Here is a 25,020-nt window from a genome sequence, read left to right as displayed (position 1 = left end):
AAAAATATGAATGGGTTTTAATCGAGAGAAAGTAATTATCTTCTGATCCCAGTTTTTATATTCCCTGGATTACACATATGTTGTTTGTGGATATAAATTATTTAAATGGAAGGGGGGTGAGACGTGGTCTGGCGGCAGTGTGCGGCTCCTACCACTAGGGGGGGTAAAAATTCAAAATAATGTTTTTTATTGTTATTATTATTTCTTTATTATTCCCATGCCCCCCCCCCCCCCCCCCCCCCCCCCCCCCCTCCCTCTGCTCTTCACCGCCAGGGGGCGCCGTGTGACGGCCCGCACGCCAGGGCGATTCAGGCAACTCAAACCCTTCCTTCATTTGGTCTTCTTGTTAAAGCAATTTGTTCAATAACTCTTTTTAAGGTAGATATATTTAAGGTAGGAAAATTAAGGTAGATATAGCTTTATGTAATTGGTTTGTTCTCCCTGTTTACATTTTGTGTTTATTAATTAATTTATATTACATTGTATCTCTCTTTAATAAATGGTATAATAGTATAAAAACGCCATTGGTATTATGCTTTACTTTAGTTTTTAATTTATTATATTTTATCCTATTTTTAATTGATCACTTAAGTCCCTGCATGTTTATATTTGGTTATGTATATATCACTGTTTGTTCATTGTTCATTGTTATTGTCTTAATGTATGCACCTTATTCACCAAGCCAAATTCCTGGTTGGTGTAAAACCCTTCTTGGCAATTAAATCCTTTCTGATTCTGATTCTGATGCTAATTGTTGTTTTCATAATTTGGACATGGTGGTGCACATGCAGCATTAAATCATTCATCTGAGGAGAGACTTTTAAGAAAAGAAAGGAGGCGAAAGTAAATGAGGCGAAAGTAGATAAGAGAATAGCGAGATGAAACGAAAGTAGATGAGAGAAGTGAAAAGTACAAAAGGTTAGTTTTAGTCCTACAGATAGTTTGTTTCTGACTAATGGCATCTGTGGTAAACCGTTGTCAAGGCAACCAGTCAGCTATTTGCTTAAGGCCACGAGACAAACAGGAAGGCTCAGAACTGAGAACAGCAACTGAAACTGAAAGAGTTTTTTTTTTAAGGTTATGAACGCTGGGGTGAGGTTGCCGACCAGTCATCTGCGGTGCAACCGTTGAGGACCTTAAAGGTGTCAGCCAGACCGCACCCTCTCAGCCCGAGCACTGTGCAAGGCATGCCCCCCGTTTCATGGATTGTGTTGTTTGAGAAACATACCCATCTTCGTTTCATCAAGATGTTTTTGACTGTTGAAACTGAGCAATGCGTAATTTGGCCTATTCATTTGTATATCTAATTAATAAAATATCATCCTTTGCATTTATCTGCCATCAGGGCAATATTGAGTAAAGTTTTTCTAAAGTCCTTATAGAAGTTTACTCTGCACATTTTCATCATAGGATCAATACTTATTTTGTTCTATTATGTGTGCAAAATGTACATAGCATCTATTGATCACTGTCCCTTTTCGGCCGTCTAAATGTATCAATCCCGACTCCCAAACGATCAAATTTTCGCCCACTTCACATTAAAACCAACAAAAGAATAAATAAAAGTCCTTTATTGTGATTTAGTAGTTGATCCACAGGTAAGATAGAATCCACACTGTAGGGCGGATTTTAACCAGTCAGAGCCAGTGCAGTGTGAAAACCTTTTACAAAACCGTTTACAAAACGGCAGTGATTCGCAAGGGAGGCCTCACACACACTGGTCGTCGTGGAACTTGCGTTAAAATTCTATGATTTCTCATGATACAAATATTGAAAGAAGAAGGGGCCAGAGAGAGGGGCCTCCTTTCTAAGACATGGGAGATTTTGTGGTGTGTGATCTTAAAGCCTTTTGGACAATACATATAGGCCTAATTTAGATTGAACAAAGATACATTGAGAACTCATGGTGCAAAGTATCATCAGGCGAGCATAAGCCGATCTAAAAACATATGGTATGATGGATTTTCATCTTGGTTGAAGGAAATACAATTACAATTGATCAAGTCACATTCAATGTTTCTCTCTGTTCATTTTTCAGGTTCACAAGGACTTCCCTTTATTACACATCTAGGCAGAAGGGGCTCAGGGTTTAAGTGCACTTTGGCCGTTTATCTGACAGACCTAGATTCATTCACAGATTAAACAGACATCGACAAGCAAATAGGAGGGAGATATTCATAAAAAGTGTGGGGGGGGTAAATAAAGCAATTAGTACAATTTGGAAAAACACAGATTGAAAACATATGGGACGGTCCATATATATTACCACTTCATAAAAGTGGTATCAATTTCCCATTATCTGGTCTGACGTCAAGTAACAAAAGTACATAATATGCTTTTAAAGTTGAACATAAAAACCAGACAATACATTGAGAAGTTTTTCAAAGCTGGTCTTAATCTGATTAAAACACTTAATTTGTAATCAATACCACACTGTCCCATATATTACCATCTGGAAATTGTCTTCATATACGATTTTGCACACAAGACTGCAAATTCAATCATTTCCAAGCACTTCTCTTGTGTCACTATGAAACATTATCTTACACGATCTCATCATATAGAATCTCTGTTCTTGCTTTTTAAGGGGGGAGACATTTCAAAAGTAAATTCAGGTTTGGGATTAAAAGAAAAAGTGGTTAACCAGTGGGTACAGCAGAATACAGTGTCATCTTCTAGTGCATCAGCTGTGCAACACAGCTACCAACACATATCCACACTATTTACAAAAACATGCTTGCAGTTCAGGTATACCTCCTGTCCTTTACACGTCACAACCGGCCTTCAAACAACAAACTTATTATCGTTCAATGACACTCTCTAGTATTGGAATTATTGTCATCTCTATCCTTCCAGTTAGCCACGAAGGACCCTCTCTGCTATTTCTGCCACTCCAACTACGTTTTTTTTTGTATGACCTAGCATGTGCAGGGGCCATAATAAATGTGCCTCAGGAAAACAGGCACCACAATTTTTGAAGGCACAAATCATCTATAAGGCTTGTCAAGTCGATTTCCTATATGCACACATACACACACACACACACACACACACACAAGAGCTGTGCAAAAGCATCTGAAAGACACGTATATTTCTACACACTGTATAGCAAGCAAGGAGAAGAGGGAGATAAGAAGTGACCACAAGGTCACGGCCAATAAGTCTGCAGGTCCGCCTGCCTGTTGGCTTGTTTATCGACGTTCATCCACGTCTCAGTGTGAACGCTCCATGCTCTGCCATCTCTGGGGAAGGCCCAACCGACAGACAGAAAGAAGGAGGCGTTCCTACTACATGGGTACATATTTGGCTTTTTTCTGAAATTAGTTACCATTAAAAAAAGAAAACTAAAAAAAGATCCCTGCGATTCTTTGATGCATGTCAGCGACGGCAGAGCTGACTTGCCAGCCGACATCTGAGTTCACGTAGAATATTGCATTCAGTCCCATGTTAGAAACCCACCCCTTTGTCCTTGTCAAAGCGGCCCGACACTTTGACAGGGCCGCTTGGGCCCTGAGATCCCACCGGGCCCCGGGGCCTCTATAAACCTCCGTCCCAACCGCCGATGATGTGTCAACAAAAACAGCAACCATGACAACGGACGTGTCGACGTCCTCCCTACGCAGCGTTTAAACAACCTCAGACGGCCTGTGCACAGGTCAGAGGTCAGGACGAGTTGACGTCGGAGGTCTTCATGATGACGCTGGCGCGCACCTCGTGCCCGGTGGTCCCGGGCTTTGACTTGACGTAGCGCGTGGTCCATTTGTCGGCGCGGTAACTGATGAGCGGGTTGGGGTCCTGGATGGTGGTGATACGCAGGCTGGGCTTGTTGGCCATGAAGCTGGACATGCCGGGCAGAGGGCCCGACGGCATCCGGAGGATGGACGTGCTGTAGTTCCGCATCCAGGCGCCGCTCACGCCCTGGGGGTGGAGAGAAGAGTTCGATTCATCTAATTCACAACGACATCGCCATGTACTAGAAGGCGATTTGCAAATCGCAAAGGCTGCGATAATAGATAAATAAAAATAGTGTATATATATTTTTTTGGGATTTGTTATTGTTACTGAGATTAGAGGTTAGATTCCTATTTTATTTTATTTTACAATTCAATAGTTAAATAAATAGGTCATAATATCAATTCATGCATCAATTAATCTCAACACATAGGCCTGGTCTAAGGGGAAGAGAGCAGTTTATGTGTTGACTGCTTCCAATGTTGTGTTCATACACAGAATGATTCATTAATTGTTTAGGGAATAATACAGAACATAAGGACCTTTAAACAGAAAAATCCCGTACTAAATCGGTATTGGTCGAAATAATCGCAATTCGATTATTTCCCCAAATCGTTCAGCCCTAACTGACAGCAGTGAAAGGAAAGGTCAGCCTCTAATCCAAGCAAAGGTTTCACGACTGGGAACAACAGGACAAGCCTGTTTGATACTCGAAGCACATATCATTAGTCTGTCATATAGCACTGAGGCAAACAACGAGTCCAATTAAAACAATGGCGGCGTCTCAATGGTGAGAAGGCTTTCCTGTCCTCTTTATCACTATTAAGAAGGCAGTGGCTATTCGTACGGCGACAGAGCTTGTCACGTGACCGCACTTGACCTATCAATCTGCTCGGCGCTAACCCTAACCCTAGCCGGGCCGACCGTAATTATAGTAATTAAATATAGTAATTACCCTAACCCTATCCCTAACCACAACCTGCCGTGAAAATAGACTAATAGACTAAGCCACTGGTTATTCGCCGTACGAATAACCACTGCCTATTAAGAAAGCCTTCTTGATAGGGACCTACTCTGGTTCAAAGTGGAAAGCCTTACCTCCGTGGAAAATAGATCACATTGGAGCTGACTTCAAAGTTACTATGCTAGCTGTTTGATTATAACGCTTTTATGAAAACGATTAAATTGTTGGATTTAATTATGGGATATCCCACACCCACCAAGAAAGAATCTGTTGCCACCGTTACATTTTTTTCCCAATCCAAGTACCTAGCTATGTTTCCTACTAGTTCACAACCTAACTAGGAGGCTTCATCTCAATTAAGACAAAGCCATTGGGTCAGCTACACCTCAAACTGTTCAGTGTTGCCACCCACTCAGTGCTTGGAATCCCTTCTATAACCATGTTTGCAAAGTTGAATGCAGTGGAGCCGAAAAAAGGCTAATATTTATATGGCTGCGGTGTATTTCCTTGGCCTGGCTGTTCAAATGTAATCCATTTATGGGAAAGGGTGTAAACATTGAGAGATCAAAATGCAGAAACAGGAACGAGGACATCAAACAAATGGAGAGAGAGAGTAAGAGTGAGAGTGAGAGTGAGAGAGAGAGAGAGCGAGAGAGAGAGAGAGAGAGAGAGAGAGAGAGAGAGAGAGAGAGAGAGAGAGAGAGAGAGAGAGAGAGATATCAGAATGTTAATGATTTACAGTTTGTGGAAAGCCCCTCCTCCTTTGTCTTTCTCCACAACAGGATGCATGAATGCCGTGTACGCCTCCATTTACTCCAATACACGGGCACTGACACACACACACACACACACACACACACACACACACACACACACACACACACACACACACACACACACACACACACACACACACACACACACACACACACACACACACACACACACACCAGTAAGGCTGGGCAAAGCCTTAAACAGGTCAAGACCTGTTTATATCTGTGGATCACGTCAGTTAATGATTCATCCATCTCTCTCCAGCGTGTTTGTCTGCGTGCCTGCATGTGAATGTGTGTGCATGATTCTCACCTCTCCTGCATCTTCTGTCTCACTGTTCAAGCTATCTGTGTCGCTGTCTGTAGACAAAGAGCAACAGTTATGGAAAACCAGAAACCAAAGAAAGCGAAAAACAGTGTTGCTTCAAAAAGAGGAAGGTGAGCATGAAGACTGTTTGTGGGATTGTGTAACATTTGCATTAAAACGCAACAGAGCCGGATCTGCTGGATAGACCAGTCTGAGGACAGCAGAGTGTTTATACTGAAGACGGGAGGGAGGGAGGGAGGGAGGGAGGGAGGGAGGGAGGGCGAGTGGGCAGGAGAGGATAAGTTGAAGTACAGAAGCACAGTCTAAGAGTTAACAGCGTGTTGTTATTACAGAGACAACAGAGGGAAATACGTTTTCATTAACAGTTGAATGAGCTGAATGTTCAAAGGTATTAAAAAAAAAAGAAGCAACAAACAATCCTAGTGGATTTGCAAACCTTTGGTTGAATGATATGAATAATGAGATAAGATAAGTACGACTTTATAACCCATGTCGTCTATTGGTTATGGTTGGGCTTGTGGAGTTGCACTTTGTTCTAAATGCATTTTCAGTATCAGCGATCCATTTTACTGTAGCTATCACCCCTCTTAAGAATGATATCACTCTCTGCTCATAAATCACCTACCCGAGTTATGCATGATCATTTGAAAGATAACATGCAGTGACGATGGGGACAATAAAAGGACAATGTAAAGTTGGTCATATCTATCGGTTGATTCTGCAACCTATTTTGTGTTCTGAGGCCCCGGAAAAAAAGCCATGAACCAGTGTTACAAGAGTGCTACACAACCAAAAACACCCTACAATACATCAAATATCACTTACCAAAGAAACAAATTGCTTTGAAGACCAAAAAACATAAAAAACGTAGTTTGTTTTTATCAGACTCACGAAAGGTATGTTAAAAAAAGTGAACCCGCCATTTCTGCTGAAAGTCGAACCTATGATATAAAAACTTATTACACGGGTCTTCTCAATGCCGTGAAACGCTCTGTTCACTTGCATGGGCCCTTCACAACTTCCGGCGGTGAATTATATTTGATAATTCACCGTTGCTAAGTATAATTGACCGCTGTCAAGGAAAACAAAGGATTTGTTGCCTCTAATGACGTCTTTGGTATCACTCCGCAAGTAGTCCGGTAACTTCTCAACCCCAGCGTCTTCGGTTGCTAAGCGACTTCAACGTCTTTGGCAGACTATATCTCTGCTGATCAACACTACGAATGCTGGTAACAAATTGTAAAAAGACACACCATGTGAAGTTATTTTTTCGTTTTGGTAAGTAGCTGTGTAATAAGCTGAGTAATAAGCTGTGTAATAAGCGGGAAAAATAAGCCCCTTCAGGGCGAAGCAAGACACCTCCGCTGCGCGTCGGTGTCCTGTTTGCCCTGTCTGGGCTTATTTTCGATAATGACCGGCGTTCTTTACATTATCTCTTCCGTATATATGGGCTGAAAATTCTGGAAAGAAGGGGGGCCTTGTTATCCCAGTGGTTAAGACTCATGCCCACTTTGTGATACTTTTAAAGCTAGTATAGTCTCTTAAAGATAATTCATAAACAATAACTTTTAAAATAGTTCCTAAAATGTTCTTAACTGCAATTCCCTTCCTCATTAACAAGAACCTTTTAATCCTAAAAAGGGAACCCAAAATCTTAAAATGGTGGTAACATTATTCGATCATTAAAAGAGAAATTTCAGCCATTTATGACGGCTGCTAAATAAAACATTAATTTAGAGAAAACAAAAGTATATTTTCATGATTCTCAAAAACATTGCTGGTACTTAAAAAGTATCATAAAGTTGGTGTGGATAATTACCATGGGGATTACGCTAAAACTAAAACTACTAAAACTTTCATCCCGGAACCTATTTCTTTCCATCTCATATTGTTAAAAAAAAAAGGGTTTTATGTAGTCTCACATTTTGGCCAAGAGTGTGGATAAGTGTAAACAATCCACTGTATCCATTAGGGCTGGGCGATATGGACAAAATCTTATATCACGATATGAGTAATTTTATATCACGATATGGATATATATCACAATATGGTCTTTTTGAAGTAAATTAAAATAATAAATGGCTTAAAATAACCATACTTCACATTTGATCAGTTTTTTCTTTTATTTTGAACTTGAATTTCCATGCTTACAAAGGAGTAAGTAGCGAACAATCTGTCATTAACTGCAGTGTCAGTTAATGACAGATTAATATAAAATAAAAATCACAGCATCACACAAATATTTTAAATACCAATTATACACTTATAAATAAAGTTATGTGCTGTGCAAATAGCTGGTGGTAAAAATAGAAATGTTTCTTCAATACAAATGAGATTTTTTTTCAAGTTAACAGGTGAGTCTCACACCTGCCTTGCTTCAGTCAGTGCAGTGCAATATAATTTTTTTTTTTTTTTTTTTTAGACCGGTAGACACTTTCATATCGTCAACGGTTTGATATCCTCATATCGCCCAGCCCTAGTATCCATCATAGGCTAACTAAGTAAACACCAAAGAAGTGAATCCCTAGTATAGCGAGTAAAAATCTGAGCCTATGTCTTTTTCTACATTATAAAAATATCAACAATAACTAGTGCTGTCAGTTAAACGCGTTATTAACGGCGTTAACGCAAACCAATTTTAACGGCGTTAATTTTTTTATCGCGCGATTAACGTAATTATTATTATTATTATATATTATTTTTCTTTGCCTCAAAACAAAGAAGCAGTAGCCTGACTGCTATGTTCAAGGCAGTATGTTTGTATGTTCATCGTTTAATTGCACTATAGGCTTTTTTTTTGTATCGTCCTGTTTTGATCAGTATATGCCAATGTTGTTATCAATAAAAAAACATTTGCACAAGGTAAGCCGATGCACTTCTCCATGTTGATAAGAGCATCAAAATGAGAAAAATGAATGGGACAAAGAAATCAAGGGATATTTAGCATAGAATCTTTTTTGCTATGACATTAATGTGATTAATCGCGAATAAATATTTTAATCGCTTGACAGCACTAATAATAACATATGTATGCACATATATATGTGTGTGCTTGTGCGTGGGGGGTCTCACCACAGTACGAAGACACGGGAGAGATCTGGAGAGGGTAGGAGTGGGAGGAGCTGACCATCTGCTCTTCGTTCTCAGTAGTCACCTCGATGGTCTGGCAGACAAATGGCAGCTGCTCGCTGGTGATCAGGTGCTCGCCTATTGGGTAGTGGATACCTGCGAGCGGTCATGGGCCGTGAGGCCAGTTAGTGCACCGATGAAGCACTCAACTCATACGTCGCAGTAGCCAATACAATCATCATATTCAACCATAGAATCTCTTCCATTTCCTTCATCCCATTGGTGAAAACGTTTTGACCAATTATCACCTAGGTTGTATTTTAATGTGCACATGAACCGTAGCCATGTAACAAAGTGGTGTGAGAGAATAGGTCAAGATGACTTATGGCAACAGGCCTTCCTAGTCCTTCCAGAGCGTTTTCCCGGTGAAAACGTAACTTTCTGGACCATAACTGGGGACTGAACCGGAGTCTCCTCCTCACCCAGGTTGCCGTCCAGCTCTCTGCCATCCTCTTCCTCACAGACTTCCTCCTTGATGTCCATGCCCATCATCGCCTCCTCTCCCTCATCCTCGGCCTGCGACGAAGGACACAGTATCACCAGGACGTCAACCGGGGGTTTAGGGTGATAGTAAAGATCAGCTGCGCACTTTTCATTTGAAAGGGGAGCAGTCAGCCTCTGCTGTTTTCTAACATATCAGAGAGTACATTTACATTTGGTCATTTATCAGACGCTGTTATCCAAAGCGTCTGACAACGGTTAATGCACACATTGACACACCGACGGCAGAATCGACCATGCGCCAGCTAGCTCGTCAGGAGCCGTTAGAGTTAGGTGTCTTGCTCAGGGACACCTCGACACTCAACTTGGAGGAGCTGGGGAATCGAACTACCAACCTCCCGGTTACCAGCCAACCCGCTTTACCTCCTGGGCTAATTCGAGAGTACTGCACCCTGTACGCGCATTGGAGAGAAAACGTCTGCAACCCCTGGAAAAGTTAAACCATCAAATTCATTGGACCAGGATTTGGGTTCAATGCTCACACATTACCGCATTTCCTCCGCAGAGTTCGAGTGAGTTGTATTACAACCAAAAAAAAAACTGTTAATGTTTACCTTGAAGTCACCTTCTTTAGCTGCCTTGGGTTTCCCATCCTTCTTCTTCTTTCCTATTTAGTCAAACACACACGGAGTTCAGAAACCAACAGATCGCGCTGCAGAATACAGCAAACCTCCTGGTGAGGTGGAGGTTGTGAGGCCCGGTGACCCTGCCCACCTTTCTTGGTGCTCCTCTCCGATGAGGAGAGCATCTTGTAGACCCTGAAGGCGTTGGTGCCCTTCTTGATGCTCTTGTCCTTCACCTCCTCCATGTCCGGCAGGCTGTTCACCGCACAGCGGAAGTTGGCCTTCCACGTCTTGGGGTCCGGGCGGTCCACGCCTAGCTGGTACTTACCTGACACGCGCACGCACGCACGCACGCACGCACACACACACACACACACACACACACACACACACACACACACACACACACACACACACACACACACACACACACACACACACACACACACACACACACACACACACACACACACAGAGTTCATCTCTTAATCTATGCTAGTGCATAGGTTGGCAAACACCTAGCTATTAACTCACACTAACTACATACCTGGCTAGCTACTAAGCTTAGCCATGACCCTTATTTATATAGCATGAACGGTAGGTCTTCTCCATATACATTCTCAGTGATTCTGTCATATTCTGTGGATCTTTTGGATGGTGCGGTAACCTTAACTTGAACAGGAAGTGCCCAGCAAGGTGTGTATTCACTGACTGTGGGCACATGGAGCAGTCTAGTACTCATCTAGTACTGTGGTTACATGGGCTAGCACACATGGACTAGAACACAATGGTTTGTAGCTAGTCCCGTGGGCACATGGGCTAGTACTGTGGGCACATGGGCTAGTCCCGTGGGCACATGGGCTAGTACTGTGGGCACATGGGCTAGTACTGTGGGCACATGGGCTAGTACTGTGGGCACATAGGCTAGTACTGTGGGCACATGGGTTAGTACTGTGGGCACATGGGCTAGTACTGTGGGCACATGGGCTAGTACTGTGGGCCCTGTCCCTCACCGGTGTGTATGGCCCACTTCATGAAGAGCGGAGCGTCTTTCTGCAGATCCCAGCCATGGCGCGCCGCGTGCATCCATGGGATCTGGAAGATTTTCTTTTCCTGAAATAAATGAATCACACACACGGTTGACGGACCACACTCTCCAACCAGTGATGAGATAAGCATCACAGTGCTCACATGGCCTTTGAACAAGACACATTAAGATTATGTCAATGAAAACTAATGGATAAGACGAAACTGAAGACACATGCGAAAATGCCTGTGTCTTCAGTTGGTGAGGATGAAGCAGAACTAGAAGACGATCAGCTGTTGTAGTAAATAGCCGGGTAATGCTGACAGCATTGTCCTCCATACATTTTGCACTCGCCCTACAATGCAACCCCCCTTAGTGCATGAGAGTAAGTGAGTGTGAGTGCTCACCTTGTTGACCCATTTGAGTCCTGGAATCAGACAAGAATTTATCTGCTCTTCCAACCACGGCCGCATTCGCATCCTCTCTACCGGCATGGTATCCTACACACACAGAAATGACATCCCAATAATTTACCTATTCTATGAATATTAGGAAGATAGTGTACAAAGTGTATCAAACATTTTATATGTTGATGTACTTTAATAACTATAGTATTTTAATAGCAACACCTCATGATATTTTGCTTGATTAATCTATGTATTTAATATATTTAACCAAGCATTAGGCTAGAACTGTTGCTTTTCCTTATTCAACTAGCGTGGTCTTTGAAATTAAAACCTAAGTACAAATACATATGCAGGGTCAGGGAAACCATGAAACAATCGGCTAACAAATCACCCTATTGCCCCAGTGGAGAAGAGATCCACCATGTATGCGGTGCATTCTGATTACATGCCCATCATTCTGGAGCCATCAATAACAATGGTCTTGAAGACCAAAGGTTATCAAATCGTATGGGGCAAAAATCAAGGAATCAACCATTCACAGCATACAGCTGTTGAGTTCTAGGATTCCTTCCACATTGATAAAGGGAGTTTTTTTCTTCCTAGGGTAAGGGGGGGGGGGGGGGGGGTCATACTATACAGCCTGTAGAGCCCTTTGAGACTGTACCTATGATAAGGACTATGCAGATACAACTGAACGGAATTAAACAGATTGAACGTTCTTGGACATAGACATTTATATCAAGTTCCAGAGAAAATGATACCTCACCTATAGTATTTTCATCATGTAACAGAGATATCAATCGGCATGGATCTCATTAGATTTGGCTTCCTTTCCATACTAATGAGTTTCAATTAACTCATTAAAATATTTTGGAATCAGCTCCTCCCCCTAATTCTAGGGTGGCACTCTTAATACACATTCTATCTCAATCTCCCAACACAGAGAAATGTTTTTTGTGTTGTATTGGAGCGAAGAGGGATGAAAAGGATGCATTCACCTGGACAGGGGTGAAAACTGTACACCATTAATTCAACCACCTAATGCACATTTCCTACGGCTTTCATTTAAAGATTGGTTTCACATGATAACTTGATTCCTGAGGCTATAAGTGGCGGTGCCATTCTACCATGGGAACGACCGTGAAAGGGCTGGCAGAATGCTTACCTCACTGTAACTCTCTTCCTGATTATAACTCATGGTGTGTGACTTCCCGTCCTGAGTGGCAGTATCACAATAGCCCTGCATATCAAAATACCCAGCACACCAAAGTGATTTCTTTAATTATTATATTTTGGTAGGTAAAGGTTTAAGAATGATGTGATTGAAAGTGCGTAGCCTTCTCACAAGCAAAGGAATTACACAGCCTTTCTTAAAATGCAGGTTACCATTGAAATCAGCACATATTGGATGCAATACATTATTAGAACTTAACTAGTCACCAGAATCCTTGCAGACACCGGGCGTTGCTCCAGCCTCTATCAAACGTAATGTCATCGCTACGAGCATGGAACTACCAGGTGGGTATAGTACTGTTACATCATATGACGGCGTCATGACAGCTTCATATCATCTGATAGTTGCAGACTCTTGTACCACCATTACAAGAATCCCAATGTCCTTACAGCATTAGAATGCACTTGTGGGAACATTGACACACAAAAAGGTTACAGCATTCAGTTATTACTGCACTACAAACGGCGTTATGACTGACGGACCACCAATGAAATTAGTGCCTTATCCTAATCACATTTGACTTATTGATGGTGTAAGTCATTGGTACCTTGCCAATACATAAATACAAAATTAATTAATAGTAGGTAGACACGTAACAAAGTTAAATTCGTTAAATATAAACCCAGCACCGTATCTTCTTCTGGACATTAAAAGGAACCTGATTGGCCATGGGGTTATAATGCTTCTAACAACAAACCTACACACACACACACACACACACACAGACCTGAAGTTCATGTATATTTGCTTTTATCAGTTGTGCACGTGTGTGTGTGTGTGTGTGTGTGTGTGTGTGTGTGTGTGTGTGTGTGTGTGTGTGTGTGTGTGTGTGTGTGTGTGTGTGTGTGTGTGTGTGTGTGTGTGCGTGTGTGTGTGTGTGGGTGTCTACCAACTAACAATCGGAGTTGGGTCCCTGTGTGAGCGAAGTCCGTCTGCTGAAACCTATAAAGAGACACTCCCTACGCTGTGCATTAACGTCCCAGCACACTGCGCGGTGTGGTTCTGGTTCATAGTATCAAATCTGTTGACATGGGGTTATTTATGGTCGATCTGTTGGGACTGGGAGACGTAGCTTACGTTTCAGTCCCAGAGGTTCAGCGAGCACGGTTAATACCCCAATATATCAAGTTAAAACATGTCATACATCAAACACTTAAGTTCAGTATGTTGCATGAAGTAAATGAAGGTTTTCAACGGATCAACGAGAATAAACTGTACAGTACCTGCAGAGAATCACTGTCGGAGCAGTCTGCAGCCAATGTATCCGAACCAACAACTATGCTCGACATTTTTATTCTCTAGGTTTGAGTTCAGTTCCTCGGAGAACGACCAGAAGCTTTCGATCACCTGGAGCGGAGAACCATTCCACTGGTTCCGCATTTAGCACTAAAGAGTTAACAGTCCGCCTTTCCTGTCTCCGCGCATCTTCCTCTTCAAGCCAAGCAAAAGTGAAAATAGATAAAGAAACACGGTTTCGCTTGTGCCAGCGCTCGGCACAAACATGCGGAAATAAAGAGTTCACTACCTGTGAAGTTCCCCCCGCAGATCTGCACACTCGCCTCGTCCCGCTTCACACTCAGAGTCGCACACAGTGTCGAAGAGTCGCTGTTCCTAGTGTTCGTAATGTTTGTAGTGTTTGTATTAGTTCTGGTTTAAGAAGAATTGTCTTAAGGAACCATGATGTTTATCTCCAGAAGAACGAAACCAAAAGCGAGGCTCGGCTGCTGCGGGGCTCGGGCTGGAAATCCCCGAGACTCTCGAGCGGCGCGACCATTTGCTGCTCGCGGAAGTCCCTGGTGCGCCTGCGCAGGGCGCCCGGGATGAGAACAACAAACCGCCCCGATTTCGTTTTCATTTCCTCAATTCTGCCACATAGAAACACGACTCCTCTCCAGCTCAAACGAAACCAGCGACCTTTCTGTGGGGCTGGAGACTCACCCAACCATACAGAAAAAAGCAGAGAAACGGTTTTCTAACGGAGGGCAATGTTTAGGTTAGGTCAGGTGGTATGAAGACATATTGACATGTTGACTCAAGAGTTAGTTCAGAGACTCTTTTTTTGCTGAATCACTACTGCTGGTTAACTGGACACAACGCGCCATCTAGTGGCCGCTTTTAGAAACGACCAAGCTGGAAAGGGTCGTATTTGTATCATGTATGACAGGGCTATTCAACCTCCTTAACAAGTGGGCCGAAAAGGAAAACCACTGGGGGTTCATGGGCCACACAGAGTAAAACAACGTGAATAAATCGCTACAAATAAATCGTACTTAAAGTAGTGTTAACTTAATATATATAATACTACTACTTGGAATAAACTTGTCAGACACATTCCTTCCTTCTTCACTTTTAATCGTATCATTATAAAATATTTTGTTCTCACATATTTTGGACACGTATTTAGAATTCAACAATGTTGTTTGAATCATCACAAAACATAACTACTGTACATATGAGACATTTTGAGCCAGTGAGTCAGTGAGAAAGATTGCACTGCCTTGTTTGCCTAGTTTGGCTCATCCTGAGACACTCATGCAGCTTCTCATAGGTCATGGAGCAACGTGCCCTTGTTCTGATGGCATTCATATGAGAAAAGCTAGACTCACAAGTATTGGTTGAGCCAAACATTGTCAGAATAAGTGATGCCAGTTCCTGATTGTGGGGTACTGATACTGGCTAGTATCACCGGCTACACACAGAAACCTGATTTGCATGCAACTATGTTTCTCCTTTATTTTATTTATTTTTTGCATGCAACCTCTTGCGGGCCAGAAAAAAAGTAAGAGGGGCCGCATTTGGCCCACGGACCGCTAGTTGAATAGGCCTGAAGTATGATAAGCAGGGCCGGACCTGTACACTTTTGGGCCCTAAGCAGGATCATTTTGGGGCCCTGCCATGCGGTTGATAGAGTAGTTTTGCCGCGGAGAACAAGCAACTGTATGCATTCATAACCCTTATGGTTTTATCCATACCTCTTTGAACAAGATTTGCCGCAATTATTTTACTACTTATTAAAGGTCCCATGGCATGCTATTTTATGGATGCTTTAATTGAGATATTAGAGATGATATTATAAATCACTAACGGCTTCGTCAGGTTCTCCGACGTCTCCGGTTCTTCCACTTCCACATCAATCTGAAGTAGACTGAACCGCGCGCTGCCGGCTGCTGGGCGGTGGTGCTTCTCAGTGGTGGTGCCACGCGGCAACCGGCGGCAGGCAGCATGTCGCAGTTCATGTACTTCAGGGAGTCAAAGCTAAAGTTCCTTTCCCCCAATTCCTTCTCAACCATGGCTGAGGTAACCCCTACTACAGTATCGTTGTGGAAACACAAGAGACGTCAAAACCGACGTGTTATGCGCCATAACACCAACAGCAAACACTTGCGTTACAGTGTGTGTAATCACACACACACACACACTTGGCGCTCGCCAGGTCGTGTCTCATTGGTGGGCCAAATTCTCTGGGCGGGCCAGGCAGAGAAAGGCGAGGACCTTAGATCCTTTATGACGACATATGGGACCACGTTCCAAATCAGTGCGCTTGAGCCTCTGTTTTCTCAAAGTCGAGCAGAACACCAGAACACTCGTTTTACACCAAACGCAAGTTTTAGCCACTGGGGGACCATAGGCAGGCTAGGGGAACTCATATTAATGTTAGAAAACCTGATAAAGTGAGAGTTTCATGCCATGGGACCTTTAAGTATACCCACTGAAACAGTCAAAGTAAAGCCTACACACTTTCCCCATTTCAACTTTTTCTTTACTGTCTGAATATTGTAAATGTAGAAAATGTTCTGAAGCTTTTCTTTTGTTTGTTTTCCATGCATCACACATTGTTTAATTGCAACGTAGTACAGTAGAGCTATAAGTGGGTGAAGAAACTGCTACTAAGCAAAGTAAAGGTAAATCAGTTAATATGTGTCTTCAGTGATGTGGTAATGTAAATTAAAAGGCCAACGCTCCGCTAGCTATGGGAACGTGGGGCGCAAAACTCAATCTCACCTAGGCCTCTAGATGCTCCAAATGTACTGCAAATGTTTGTAACTGTATGAAACCAATCAGTATTAATAAGCACAACCTCCAGTTTGTTTTCTTTGTTTACATTTTTTTTATGCTTTACCCCGCCCCCGACCGTCTTGTCCAATGATTGAACGATCTATGCACACACGTGCGTTGTTGACAAATTCTCGGACTGTTGCGAAAAATTGCAATGTGAAAGGAACCACACTAAACCAAAAAATAAACATTGCGTTTTGGTCCGGACAATAGAGTTCTAGGACTTTCCACCCCCTCAGGGCGTATTCACACCAGGAAAGTCCTTAGTAAGTAATCGGACAAGGCCTTAGCCTGGTTCCGACCAGGTTTGGTCGGATAAATTGCCATGGTTACTTAGCGTAGATTCCCTTAAGTCACATTGATGGAAGTGGAACGCAACTCTAGCTTAAAGTAGCGAGGCTAAGCGAAATAAGCCCAGCTTTGCCTTTAGCTTGGTTGATGGAATACCCCCGGGACGGAGTAAGGCCATGACGTACAAGTTGTTCTGTGCTGTGTCCTGATTGGCTGAAGAGAAATAGCTCCGTCGTTGTGTTCTAAAACTGGACCTGGCGATTTGACATGTTCAATCTCTGGCGACGCCTTGCAACGGAATCACAGTTCACACTGCTGCAACATTTCCCCTGCGACGTTCCATCTTTGGTCTGAACTGGGCTTTAAACTAATATCAGCTGTATGTTTATATTGTTTCCTTTCTTGCTAAGTAAATTGCTTTGTGTATTAAAAAAAAATAATATATATATATATATATATATATATATATATATATATATATATATATATATATATATATATATATATATATATACACACACACACATATATATATATATATATATATATATATAAAGTACAGTGCTCTCGGGGGCCCCCTGGCGGTTGAGGGCACTAAGCGGCCGGCTTTGATGATGAGAAGCCTCGATATCAACATCATGGGAATGATGACGCCTCAATATACCTGTATATGATAAATTAGTTTGTATTTACTCTGTCACTTTAGAGGAGCTATAATGGAAAATTGTTAATTGAGAAATTACTGAGTCATCCTGTGCTCATCATTCTGTGTTGTTTTTTATTAAGACTGTTCATAAACCGCTACTAAAAACCGAGGATAAATAATCTTATTTTATAATATAATAATCCTAAACCAAACATTTCAAAACATTGTTTTGCAAGCATACAACAACAATCAAATTCGAGTCAAGCACAAATACTTTGTTTCACTTTGGAATGGATACAATTTGAGTGTATTCAAGACACAGATAACCGAATAGCAATGATTGTATAATTATCAATACTAAAATTTTAAAATAAATTTCTGTTCTGTTCCAAATGTGGCCAGCTTCTAACCTCCACCTTGACGGTGCAGATTACACCATCACAATAAAGTAAAGTACAGTACATCAAAAGAAGCTAAGGAAGCGAACACACATAGCGACATCCAGCACCAGATTCATCCCATACATTCATCATAGAAACAAAAACCCAGCCAATAATCTCCTCAGCACCAGTAGTCGAACACCCATAATCAATTTGAACGGTTTCAAAACCAGCCATCATTTTACGACTAACAAGGGAAGTAGAAGTCCTTGGTCAACATGGACATGATGCACGGGATCTGCTTCTTGGCGCTGAAGCCTGGCGTGCTGGAGGCCGACTCAAAGTCCAGCGCCACCTTGTTGTTGACCCGCGTCATAATCTGCATCAGCTCCAGTTGGCTGCTGTGCTTCTTCAGCATCTCGCACAGCGCCTGCATGAACCAGGAGCCGTTGGTAGTGTTCCTCCAAGAGTAGTAGCCTGGTGGGAGACCATGAGGCAATACCATTCATTGTAGGACAGATCATATTTTTATTCGATTTTTTTTATGAAAAAAAAAAAGGTTTATCGTTTATATTGTAAAGTAAGACAGGCAGGCATGGGAGAGAGAGGGGAGGAAAGTACCACGGGCAGGAATCAAACCCTGATCGCTGCGATAAGATCTGAGCATTAATGGTACGAGCTCTACCTCGTGAACCCAAATAGATCACAGTTTTTAATAATCATCCCCAGCAACTTTGACTGACCCAGTCAATACCAAAGGTATGGATGATAGTAAAAGTAATTACTATGATCATAATAATAATTCTGTGCATTGAATACATAGTACCGTTCTCACACACACTTCACAGAGACGGATAAACAGACACATATACATTTATACAGGCGATTACATTTGAGAAGCATAAGGCCAGTTTTGACCCAGAGGGCAATTCATTAAAGATGGGAAAGGTTTGTTGGATATCCCTGAACCCATTTCATTTGATATTTTTAAGAAAGCCTCATGACTGATTACTATGGGTATTAAGATTAGAGGTTTTGCCACCCAGCTATAAGAGTTCTACATAAAAATGTGTATGAAGCCAAGACATTTGTTTGGACAAATACCATAACTGATAACAATTTGGTATGGACAAGTCTTCAACAAAGACTACAATAAAATGGGCAGTGATGATCATATAATGGATGCATTGTAGGATATTAATGCTGATCATATGCTGTTTGTGACAAAAGGACCACGATTAGCATATGACCGCCTCATGATTCAAACAGCAGCTATTACTGATTACCTGGAGCGGTGGAGTAGGCATACAAGAAGTCCGCCTCCACGGGAATCCTATCCGATGATTGGTCGCAGGAGCTGTCAGTCTGAATGCCTTCGTCCAAATGGGTGCCACGGCAGGCCTAGCAGAGATAAGACTAGTTTAAAGTCCCATAGCTTGGTCTAGAACAGTATTGTTTAATTAGGAACATAATGCACTATTTTTGCCTGCTATTTAATATACTGTAAATATATATACATAGGGCTGTGATATTTCTGATGGAGAAAACAATTTATTCAACACAAATACTAATAAAGCAATCAAAGATTGTTAAACACCAAAATATAATTAAAGGTCTACTAGTGGTCAACTGTATTCTCCCTCCACACTAGCTTCTCCAGTCGTTACCATAAAAAAAAGGAAAGAACAACATGCCCCTCAGTGCGCTAAATAAACCCAGTCATCAGCAGTAATCCACGTTATAATACTGTCCTTCAAAGCTCACCTGTATGAAGAAGAGTTTGGGCTTGGCCACCAGAGTCTTGCAGCGGTCGCCGCGGAACATTCCCGTCAGCTTCTTGAGCTCGGTGAAGCCGTCCGTCCCGTAGAAGATCCCTTCATCGCCGTGGCTCAGCAGCACGCACACAAAGGAGGCGGAGCCACTGTGGTCCTCCTTGGACACTAGGGGAGGGGGGGGGGGGGGGGGTTAGATTGAGGAGGACAAGATGGAGGCTGTTCAGATTGAGGAGGAGGAGATGGAGGCTGCTCAGATGCATAAGTGTTGGTGTTTATAAACCCTGAATGGGTCTGAACAGGCTCGCCATCTTGAGCACACATCATAGGGACAAGTCTGTACCAGTTTCAATTTGTGTAGTTTCTGTCTCCCCGTGCCGAAACCACTCAGTATCACCATGGATATACAGTATGTGGTCACTGAACCTTTACAGGTTTGGCTTGGGTGATTATAGGGAACAGGCGAATCTCTGTCTGCTTCTACACTCTGATAAGAAGGGGAATGGGTCTAACTGCTCTGGTTCAAAGTACAACACTGATTGCCCTGTGTGGCACCGATTGGGTTAGCTTCAGTAATCACATTCAAATAGAAAATCTGATTGAATTTCAAATGTATGTTTTATGTAGGGAAAACTGGGGTTTCAAGTAAGATGGAACTTAAAAACTAGCAACAGATGTTATGTTGTCAGGAGCATCTGAAAGCGGCCAAGTGGTTCAAGCAAAGCAAACTCCCCTTTGTTAGCTAAACCCTTTTCTTGTTAGCCTATAGCTATATTACCTATGAAGACATGTACAGTAACGGGTCGGAAGTTTCCACCTACAAGATTAACATCTGAAGCCACAGTATTATCATAGTATTACAGTATTATCATAACCTGTTTGATAACCCTCTTTCAATTAATTTTTCTGCCGCCGTCTTAACAGTAGTATAATGATCAGTTCTTCCTCTACCAGCGTCTCATTGTTGTTTATTTACATGAGCACGCAATACACATGCTTTTGCACGATTACCGGAACTGATATTACTGTGGCCTGCCCCAAGTGGAGACCTCCACTATCATGCGTTTTGGCTGCTTAATGGTTTGGTTCAGTTTACAACGCTTGGGTTCAGTTTGAGCTCTACATGGTGAGTCCTGTACCGGAGAGGAGCAGCTTCTCCAACTCTGCCACCGTAAGGTCATTGGCCATCTTCATCTTGTAGCCCAGATCGGAGAAGGTCTTCATCGCACCCCCCGCGTCTAGGTCGGTGCCATTACGAATGTTCATGCCTGGAGGGGTGGGTGGGCACACACACACACACACACAGACACAGACACAGACACAGACACAGACACAGACACAGACACAGACACAGACACACTCACACACACACACACACACACACACACACACACACACACACACACACACACACACACACACAGTACCATTGAAGAATAACAAAACGTCTGTAAGATACGGTTCAATGTTAGCAAAATGCTTTCTGACCTCCTCATAAACAACTGCATGCATTTTATTCAACAGTGACTAAAAACAGAATGAGTAGGTTAACAGATTAGCGTTTAGTGAAATAACAGGAACTGATTAATTTGAATCGTCATTTGAAGTTATTCATATTCATTTATCCTTTTTTTGGTTTCCTGTTTGCCTTTTACACACACACACACACACACACACACACACACACACACACACACACGCACACACACACACACACACACACACACACACACACACACACACACACACACACAACCCTTTTACACTGTAACAACACAGGCAGATCCCACCGCAATATAGGAGTAAGGGACCAAGGGGTCCTTCAATAAAGGACATATGCGCCCCGGAGGAAGCCTCCCAATATAGACGTTGTGCTCCTAGATGGCACTCCTATGTTAGGGGTCAATTTTTCCCCGATTCATTGTTTACAGCCTCTAAAAACATGGTTGACATTCTTTTAAAGCTAGGTTATTTGTGACTTTTCCTAACTTCATGGGGTAAACATGAAAATTGAAATTAACATGAAATTAACAAAAAAAACATAAAACGTGTGTGTGTGTGTGTGTGTGTCTGTGTGTGTGCCTGTCCATCCGTGTGTGTGTGCGTGTCCATCCGTGTGTGTGTGCGTGTGTGTGTGTTTGTGTGCGTGTGCGTGTGTGTGTGTGTGTGAGTGAGGAGAAAACCGTTCCCACGAGAGCTCTTATCATTCAGCAATGGGAGAGGGAGGACATATTTGCTGCGAGAACTCACTGACAGTTCTCATAACAACTCTGACAGTTCTCGCAGCATAGGGGTTCAACATATAACCGCAGTAACTCTGAACATTCTTGCAGTATGTTGGATGGGGCAAACAAAGTTCTTACAAGAACTTTTATTATTAAAGCAACATTCCTCTTTGCATTTGTGCCTCAACTAAACATTTTGAAAACGATCACCAGACAGGAAAAAATTTGCTGCCACTGAGGTTCTGTCACAGATCTTTCAGGGTCATTCAAAGTGATATGGATGAGAACGTGTCTGAGACAGAGGATAATGTTGAGGAGGTCCCTGATTATGCGGCATCCTCCTGATGAGAATGAGCCAGTGAGATCGGACATTCTGACCCTCCTGTGGTTTCTCAAACACAATTATACCCCCATGTCATATCTCAACCACCAAGAACCAACTGACCAAGAACATCCATAAATGGAAAGCTGCTGATCCCTAGTTACAAGGCAGGGTAGACTGACTGCAGCTAATGTCAACACAATGTTTCCAGGCCTCACCAGATATGCTTGCAGTCATAAACAAGACAATCTGCATTTGAAGTATATTATATTTTACTATGTAAAATACATTACAATAGTTGAATATCAACATAAAGCCCTGCAAACACCAAAACACAATTGGTTTTTCATTTTAGGTAAATGAATGAGATTGTACAGTGATTTGGATATTTCGCAATAGTCCTATACAATCAATACTTGATGTATAAGGGGAGGTTGGGGGCAGTCATGTATTATTTACTGGGCTATAAATATGGTCAGTAGAATGGCCTAAAGTAGCTGAGAGAGAAACTTGGTTCAGACTTTCAGTTACAACCATTTTCTGCATGTTAACATTGCTCGGGTCAAATTGATCCCAAACATCAAAGTTGTACGTTTATTTGAACATAATAGGAGGGTTACCCGGGAAGCACCGGTTTGCAATATGTATAGCTGTGATCTGATCTCCCAAAACGTCGGGCAGAGGCCAGGTGTGGTCTAGCGTGTCTGTGTATGAGGAGTCATGATGTGTCATGGGGGGCTCTACCCGTGCTCTTATGGAAGTTCTTGTTGTTGATGATCACGCAGGTTCCTATGCTGGGGTAGTCCATTCTGTAGCGGTAGGGGTCCGCCGACGCGGCTTCAGCTTTTCCCCCTCGCCCCGCCTTCTCAGTCCCATCAGGAACCTCGGAGCCACCTCGCCTTAACACAGAGTTAACGTTGGGTTAAACACATACCTAGAGTGTCTGATGTGGTTTCACCTATTTTATCGTCTCTGTCTTCTTACTCTGATTAAACGTTCGCCCCAATGTTGTGCAAAGGAATATTCTCTCTGATGAGGTTAAAAGACTTTATTCTACTTCATTTAAGAATGCTTGATTCTGATTGGCTTGGAGGAGGGCATTAACCCGGCAGGTTGCCCGCTGACTTGTCGGTTCTACTTGCTGCTGACATATAAAACTATTTATTGCCCTGCCTCTCGTGATTATCCCATACATGTATCTATCTGCAGTAGGGTCCAGAAGTGAGTTACCTGTGAGGTTAAAAGAGTATCTCTCTATCGTCAATAGGGTCCAGTAGTTAGTTGCCTGTGAGGATATAGGACTATCTATCTATCCTCAGTAGGGTCCAGTAGTGAATTACCTGTGAGGATATAGGACTATCTATGTATCCTCAGTAGGGTCCAGTAGTGAGTTACCTGTGAGGATATAGGACTATCTATGTATCCTCAGTAGGGTCCAGTAGTGAGTTACCTGTGAGGATATAGGACTATCTATCTATCCTCAGTAGGATCCAGTAGTTAGTTGCCTGTGAGGATATAGGACTATCTATCTATCCTCAGTAGGGTCCAGTAGTTAGTTACCTTATAGACCAGATTTTGGCGTCCACACTGTCTCCTCGCTCCTCTGCATCGCCACGGTTCTCTGACATGGTTATTCTATACATGACCAAAAACAATCAAGAGATTATAAATGGGCTATTACCTTGCAAACACCACTGCTACTGTACCTAGTAACAGGTGCATAGTAATAAGGTATCAGCTAACTTGTGATCTGGTGTGTTGGTAGACTAAAGGGCTCTTTCTGAAGTGTACTGGCCCCATATAGTGAAACGCCAATGAACAATAAGAGGGGCTTCACGTTACAGGAACTCATCAAAAGTGATTTGTTCCCGTCTCAATTGACATTAAAGCCAGTGAATAATGCGAGAGGAAGCTGGCTTTGTACGATTCTGAAGTAGTGATGTGATAAGGTGAAACCAAAAGTACTGTCCTCTCCAATGAAGACGTGTACAGTTACTTCAGTACGAGGTGTTTGAGGTTTACACTCTGATGCTTTTATTGTCACAAAGTTATCGTCATCAGGAAAGCAGAGACCAATCAAGATCACTCTTAGGGAACAACTTGACGCTAAAACAAACTAATAAAGAAACTAAGGTGGGTGGGGTGTTGACTGTTATCGATTATCATTGATACACATACCTATATGCTACGACATAAAGACAATATACAATATAGAGACAAGTATCCGCAAATGATTAATATACCAGGTACTAAATGTACACTACTTCGTCTAACTTACCGTTCAGACGCGACCGAAGGTGAGTGGTGAAATGTAAAGACCGAGACGAGGAAGCGCTCCCTGTCAGCGGCCATCCAATCACGGAGCAGTGACGGAAAAGGGGCGGAGCTATGAAGAAACTGATGGTTATAAATCCTGTATTGCAGACTGCAGAGGTATTTAGAAAGAAACAAATACATCTCTAAATAGCTCTTCTGTGTTGAAAGTGATTTAAATTGATTTATTCTATGCTTTAGTAAGACCACATGATATTCAAGCTAACACCAGTCCCCAATAGCTTCTTCTTCTACACAGAGTGGTCATCACATCAGCACATAACATTGAACGTGTTTGAGATAAATCAGGCCCTACAAGCCTGGCTTCTGGCCATTCTGCCCAGACCAAGAAAGACT

General features: G+C 42.4%; 2 protein-coding genes and 1 long non-coding RNA gene across 8 annotated transcripts; 1 reads left to right on the top strand and 2 right to left on the bottom strand.

Annotated features, from left to right (window-relative positions):
* The first annotated feature begins 270 nt into the window (after positions 1–270).
* LOC115552066 (uncharacterized) lies at positions 271–2,661 on the top strand. Its single transcript, XR_003978274.1, has 2 exons — positions 271–378; positions 1,078–2,661. It is a non-coding gene; the product is annotated as an uncharacterized LOC115552066 (long non-coding RNA).
* Positions 1,557–14,455, bottom strand: irf2b (interferon regulatory factor 2b). Of its 6 annotated transcripts, none has more exons than XM_030367799.1 (11): positions 14,184–14,454; positions 12,590–12,664; positions 11,425–11,517; positions 11,004–11,103; positions 10,142–10,318; positions 9,982–10,034; positions 9,349–9,442; positions 8,870–9,022; positions 5,783–5,829; positions 5,436–5,525; positions 1,557–3,918 (listed from the first exon to the last, which is right to left on the bottom strand). In XM_030367799.1, the coding sequence occupies exons 2-11, from the start codon at positions 12,620–12,622 to the stop codon at positions 3,664–3,666; spliced, it is 1,095 nt and encodes a 364-aa protein (XP_030223659.1). In that variant the 5' UTR covers positions 12,623–12,664; positions 14,184–14,454; the 3' UTR covers positions 1,557–3,663. The 6 variants fall into 6 exon arrangements, with proteins under 6 accessions (XP_030223659.1, XP_030223655.1, XP_030223658.1 ...); XM_030367795.1 differs by lacking the exon at positions 14,184–14,454 and adding an exon at positions 13,882–14,166; XM_030367798.1 differs by lacking the exon at positions 14,184–14,454 and adding an exon at positions 12,858–13,875.
* Positions 14,456–17,760: 3,305 nt separating this feature from the next.
* On the bottom strand, positions 17,761–24,711 carry LOC115551865 (caspase-3). Its single transcript, XM_030367443.1, has 7 exons — positions 24,629–24,711; positions 23,911–23,985; positions 23,095–23,249; positions 20,943–21,071; positions 19,796–19,971; positions 19,318–19,432; positions 17,761–18,508 (listed from the first exon to the last, which is right to left on the bottom strand). The coding sequence occupies exons 1-7, from the start codon at positions 24,700–24,702 to the stop codon at positions 18,279–18,281; spliced, it is 954 nt and encodes a 317-aa protein (XP_030223303.1). The 5' UTR covers positions 24,703–24,711; the 3' UTR covers positions 17,761–18,278.
* Between the last annotated feature and the right edge of the window lie 309 nt (positions 24,712–25,020).

This window comes from Gadus morhua, chromosome 10, assembly GCF_902167405.1.
Source record: "Gadus morhua chromosome 10, gadMor3.0, whole genome shotgun sequence".
Classification (NCBI taxonomy): domain Eukaryota; kingdom Metazoa; phylum Chordata; class Actinopteri; order Gadiformes; family Gadidae; genus Gadus; species Gadus morhua.
This window is presented reverse-complemented; position numbering and strand designations above follow the sequence as displayed.